Source organism: Vigna umbellata, chromosome 5 (genome assembly GCF_029865625.1).
Source record: "Vigna umbellata cultivar VRB3 chromosome 5, Vumbellata_1.0, whole genome shotgun sequence".
Taxonomy (NCBI): domain Eukaryota; kingdom Viridiplantae; phylum Streptophyta; class Magnoliopsida; order Fabales; family Fabaceae; genus Vigna; species Vigna umbellata.
The window spans coordinates 67,318,823-67,325,130 of NC_142169.1; the positions used below are offsets into that span (position 1 = coordinate 67,318,823).

At 39.7% G+C, this 6,308-nt stretch overlaps 1 protein-coding gene across 1 annotated transcript; it reads right to left on the reverse strand.

Moving 5' to 3' along the window:
• Positions 1-6,308, reverse strand: LOC124825902 (AAA-type ATPase family protein). Its single transcript, XM_047298638.2, has 6 exons — positions 3,244-6,308; positions 2,888-3,107; positions 2,077-2,625; positions 772-1,348; positions 552-615; positions 1-330 (listed from the first exon to the last, which is right to left on the reverse strand). Exons 1-6 carry the CDS (start codon positions 5,314-5,316, stop codon positions 238-240), a joined length of 3,576 nt encoding a protein of 1,191 aa, XP_047154594.1. The 5' UTR covers positions 5,317-6,308; the 3' UTR covers positions 1-237.

Consider the following 6,308-nt stretch of genomic DNA (forward strand, 5'->3'; position numbering starts at 1 on the left):
TGAGTTAAAATTTGCATAAAATTTATGGTAAGGAAAAATATACAACATCTTATCACTAAAATGGGATTTACTACTTTCCTACATTTTCTTCATCTGATATATATAGCTACATGCTTTTATTGAATTAAATGAAAAGAAGAATAGAAAAGGCTTGACCCTATAACACTTGAGGAAAAAGCCTAAATACTGGTAATACAAATGGGTATTGAATCAACCCACAACATTCCAACATGCATACTACCTCGGAGATTTTGTAGACAGACATTTCCCACACGAGACCAGATTCAGCAATGCACGTGGTTTTCGACTACGAATTTTCAACCGTGACAGCTGCCAAACCAATCAATTAAAAACATCAATTATAATGTACTGCTGTATAATAATCAAAAATTGAATAAATTGCCACACTAACGTCACATCTAACGTCAATAACTTAGACGAATTCTCACATGTAAACCACGAAAGTAATGGATATCACATCCCCTATAATGCACAAGCAACACAATCATGCCCTTGATGAATTGTTTACAAAATTCAATAAAATGAACTACCTTTCGCCGAGTTGCTCTTGATGCTTTCCAGCATAGCAAGCTTCTTGATCTTGGCTCCAGTCTCCTAAGGAGTAAATGATTTTCAAACTAATCGTAAGTTATGAGTTATAACAGAGACATTATCATATCACTCAAACAAGATAACACCAAATTCCAAAGCTTAATAATTCAAGACATTCACGTTAACAAACTCTATCGAAACGGTGGAATGGTAACTTACAAATTCTCTTGTTCAAGCTTCTCAGCAATAGAAACTGCTTTACGTTTTGACCACCCACTTCTCTGGCCTTCTGCTTGCTGGATTACATGAGCAAGAGATACTTTGCTTCTTACAAGACTTCGACTTTGATTTTGCTCCGTAAGCTTTCTTTGGTCTAACTGCGACTTAACAATTGGCTTGTTTTGGGAAACTGACGTGTGTCCTATACTTGTACCTTCTAATTTTCTATAAGACGTTCCATGACCATTTACCTGCTGCTCATTAGTCTTGTGCTCCACTTCAGAAGATGCTTCTTCTACAATTTCACCCCTTCTTTTTTCAACAGAATCAGTTAATGTTGGATGAGCTTGAGAACCAACACCGTTAAAGTCTCTTATCTGAGACAGAATATCATTAGTAGCAGGCAATGTAGGAGGCTGTTGAACAGCAGATCCAGCATCTTTGCCTGACTCACATCTAATTTCTATTGTTATAGAAGATCCAAGGACAGATTCAAATGCTTGTAAGATTTGGCCTGTGAACTTCTCGGCAGTAGATTTGGTCAAATGAGAACTAAACATTAGCTGCACAGTTGGAGCTGGAACATAAACCATAAAATATAGATAAATAATGAATGTTAATGAGTAGAGTAAAAATTAAGCAGGAGCACTACCATAACAGCATTAATCAAGATACAAAAGGTCAACTGGTAAAATGGAAAAATACTATTAACAAGATATATCATCTAAGATGCACAAGCACAGAGTGAAACAAAAATACTTCAAAGATAAAGCTCATAGCAAGTTTTAGTAAGGTAGTGTTTGCTGCAGACTAACCTCTCTTAACTTAATTATAAGTTCTAGAACAGACCCTGATGCCTGAACCAATTTTTCAATCTACTATAATAGTAATAGTAATACAAGACCATCAGGTGGACAACACTATATTCAGAATAATCACATGCAAGGTCAATTCATTCCATAATTATTCCCAACCTGGAATTCCTGTAAAACATTGTTAACACTGATTATGACACCGCCAAAGGTGAGCATCACAGGAATGTTAGCATTTCAACTTTATGATAAAAATAATAACATTAACAATTCTGGCAAACAAGACTTTCAGGCCTTTGGCATGATACTACAGCTAGATATATGATGACTAATTTATCCCCTAGCTCCTCTAGATCTAAAGTGCATTTAAAAAATTAGGAATATTATATCAACACAGAGAATGGCATTTTTAAGGGGAAAATTTTTAATCATATGAATACAAAATATTATTAGATGTGTTGTTGAGTAAGCATTGTGCAGACTTGACACTCACCTGCCCCAAAACTAACAGAGATCAGCTTGCCTTCTTTAAACAGAAACTCTTTCAGACCAGTAACTTGTATTCTCTCAAGCACCTCTAACCATATCTCTCCAATTTCTTTCCGGCCTTTACCCAAAATTTGCCTCTCGTTCATCTTAATCTTATCAGTGGCTTGGAAATGTGTATGTTGAGGAGTAAAACCAGACACACTATGTCGCTTCTTCTCAGAACCAAGACCCCTTGTCAGACCATCTGCTGAGCTTCCAGCATGGAAATTTTCAATTCTAGCATCCATTGATAATCGTCTAGTTTTGTTAGGAATGTCAACAGGATTACCATTCAGTCTAGCAGCTTCTCTCGCATCTGCATCTTTTAGAGTGAACGGACTATGGTTGAAACTATTATCAGATGATGTTGGTAACACATATTGCTGGTCCGGAGCAAGCTGAAGTAAAGCGGCTGTCAGCCATGTTAGCTTGTCATTGGACATCCTCAGTTGCTTCTCAGCCTCAGATAAAGTTTTCAGAGCTTGGCGAAGCTTTTCCATATCTTCTTTGGACACTGAAACAGAAATTAGTACCATCAACTTTTGGAAGTATAACAAATGAAAATATGATCACTAGTATGAAACTAGAGCAAGACTCTCCAGTCTGCACTATGACAAAATTGTATACTCATGGAATTAGCCGTCTAAAAGATTTATCAAGACGGACAATTCTGGTGTAAAAAATATGTCTATGCCCAATGTATATGTTTTTACAAAATGATGAGGCTTAAATTAATAACTGGGTGCTGTCTAAAAATATGAGATTACTCTACTCACATGGTTGTCTACGGAAGAACTTCCTTCTTCGCCTTTCTTTTGTGAAATCATAGGTCCCAGCAAGTATATCTGTAATTACTGTAGCAAGCTGTGACATCAAAGCCAATGGCTCCACACCGGTTTCCATTATCACTCTTAAATTCTTCACGGTGTTAACTGTGTCTGCCGATAATGCCAAATCAAGCAGATCCACCAATTTCTCATCAGAGATTAGCCCTACCTGAACAAAGGATTTAACTTCAGAGCAATTCATGCATAGCAAATTAACAAAATTAACTCCAGTAGTTTACAGTAGAAATATAATCCAGTGTAAGAATGAGTCATGACAGAAACACACTAACAAATAAACAGCTTACCAATTCCTGAACAAGAGGAACGGATATTCTCTGTCCAAGTAAACTAAGTTGTTCAAGGGTCATCTCAGCATCTCTCATAGATCCATCCGACCTTGATGCAATCAGTTTCAGGGCATCCTTCTCAATTTCTAGACCTTCTTTGGATGCAATCCTCTGCAGAGTATGTATAATATCCGCATCCTTCAGCTTTGGGAAAAAGAATTTTTGACACCTGGATATTATTATATGAGGCAAGACATCAAGACTAGAACTGACAAGGATAAAAACGACACGTCTAGGTGCTCGGTCAATGACCTTCGATATAGCATTCCAACAATCCGTCGACAGAGTATCACAGTCATCAAAAATAAACACTCTGTAATGTGATGGAAGCTGAGAAACAATCATATTGTCCAGTAGGTCCATGATGCTCTCAAAGTCAAAATTGCTAACTGGACCTACTTCCTTTATATTTCTACTCTTGCCCATATCATGCGCTATGCAATAATTGCAAAATCCACAAGGTTTTGGGTGTTCTGAAGAATTACAATTCAGAGCTCTTGCAAATATGCGAGCAGAAGACGTTTTTCCAGTGCCATGGGGACCATAGAACACGTACAACAATCCAACTTTTCTCTTCATTACTGCATTAGAAAGAGCTTGTGCCACTAAATTTTGCCCAACCATATCTCTAAAGGTTCGAGGCATGTACTTTTGTGTTAAACTTTGGTGTCGACTGTGGCGATTCCCTCTCAACTTACGCTGATCACCAGATCTAGCTTCGGATGCGAGATCAGAATCAACATCACGCTTGAATAAGTTATCACCAAAAAGACCTAGTTCCCCAGAATAGTCTTGATCCCAACAAGCATTTTCAGTGCTTGCGTGAGACACAGAAGCCTCAACTAGCAAGGGCAGTGCCTCTGCATCAGACTTAGTATATGAACTCGAATGCTCAGATGCCACAGGCATCTCAGAAATATGTCTTCCATTGTCAGCAAATGTCCCTTTCTTCAACCTAGTGTCTGATAAACCACAAGACAAACTTCTTCCAGCCATGTCAAGGAATGTTTTACCCCTGTGATGAATTCTGGACCAATTCCATGGAATGCCACACCCATTTTTCGGAGCCCTAGTAACATTATCATCTCCAAACTCATCAGCCCCCTCCAAGTGATATTTCTGGTGGGCTGAAGCCTGAGCTATTGAGTTGGAAGCCACAGAAAGTTCATTCTCACCTCCAATTTCTCTTGATGTTGTGGCAACACGAGTTCTTCGAGCACTTCGAAACTTACGCCTTTTCCCCCTATTCATTCCACTGCCACTACTGCGCACCCGGGAATCTGCCTCCTCGATAATTTTCTCCTGTCTAGGAAACCTTCCACGAAAATGAATATTTGTTGATGCTAGATCATCACTATCCAAAGGAACATCATTCAGCTGCTCAGAAAGGGTCTTCACTTGAGAATCTCGAACATTCTTCCCCCTCTGTTTGCTCTTTCTATCTTTAGACTCGGAATGCCTGGAAATAACATCTTCAGCCAAACTTTTCCCAGCTTGATTGAGAGGGTCCTCTTGATTAACATCCAAAAAGTCAGGCTTTTCATTCCTCCTACCAGATTCCTCTCTCCCAACCCTCCTGCCATCTCCCACTCCACTCCTGCTGCTACGTTCACTAGGTGCCGTTATCCCATCAGTACCCCTACCAATCTCACCTGGGGCAACTCTTGATGAAGCTATACTCACCAAGGGTGGTGAAGTTCCAGATAATCTTCTCCCTTCCTTCCTTCTCTCAACACCTACAGACCTTCTCCCCCCTTGAGACACCGCATCATTTTCAACTCTTTTGAAAAGCATGTCAACCACAGAAGGCGAGTGCCATGATGGAGGACTTGCAGAAGGGTCTCGAAGAGACCGCGATCTCTGCAGCACAACAAGGTCTCTCATGATTGACCTATCAGCCAGAATGGGGCTGTTTTTGTGCATATGGTTCTTCAGATGAATGCAATTTGTCAAATGGATGTGGTTGCGAAGATGATCACTAATATCACCATTGGCATCTTTAAGCACCCTACTACGAACAGCCCTAGTCATGATCAGAACACCAGCCGTTCTAACAGCAGAATCCCTTCTAAATTAATATAACAAATCAGAAAAACGCTCATTTTTGTCTATAACAGTGCCAAGCTTTCACTGTTATAGCGTAAAAAAGGAATACTAAAAAAAATGCTCAGACTTCAACTCGCATTAATCACCCCGGAAATGCCAAAATAAGGCTAGAATTCAAACTCCCTAAAAAGGGAAACAGCGACTCCCATGGTCAATTATCCCATGAACACAAAAAACCAACACTAAGACCCACCAAGATTCGACCCAGTAAGAAAAAAAATACCCTTCAAGAAGAATCTCCAACCACCAAAATCCCCACCACATACTCCACAAACATAGCCCAACATGCAACCAAACCCATTGAACTAACCAAAGAACCAAAAGGAAGGAACTTTGCAGACCACACAAATAGTGATGCTACCCCAACAGCTTCAAACGCCAGAAGGCACAATTTTTAAGCTAAACAAGCAAAAAGAAGAGAAGAAGCAAACACCCCATTAGCTCAAAGCTCCACAGAAGTGCACTGACTGACTCACTCAAGATAGAACAACGTTATCCCGGAGAGTGTGACAAAATGAGAGGGAGTTAATGAAGCAGAGGCGTAAAGAACATGATGTAACATTTCTTCCAAAAGGGGGGAGCAAAAAGAGAGAGAGAAATAAAGAAGAAGGTATAAGCGAAAAAAGTAGAAGGCAAACACCTCAAACGCCTGAATCAGAAAAAGGAAGGCGACCCGTTTGGATTATTAAGCCTCAGATCTCTCAGCAAGCTTCACATGCACTTCACGAGAGCGAGAAAACGATAGTCCCAACTCCAACCAACCCATGACTTGAAGAGAGAGAAAAACGAACAGTACAAAGCTTGAAATAGCAGGAAGAGAAAGTGAGAAAGAGAGAGAGAAGGGGGTGAGAGTATGGGATTGTAAGATCCGTTCTAGACACACTCTCAGACACAATTCTGGGAACAGAGGACACACT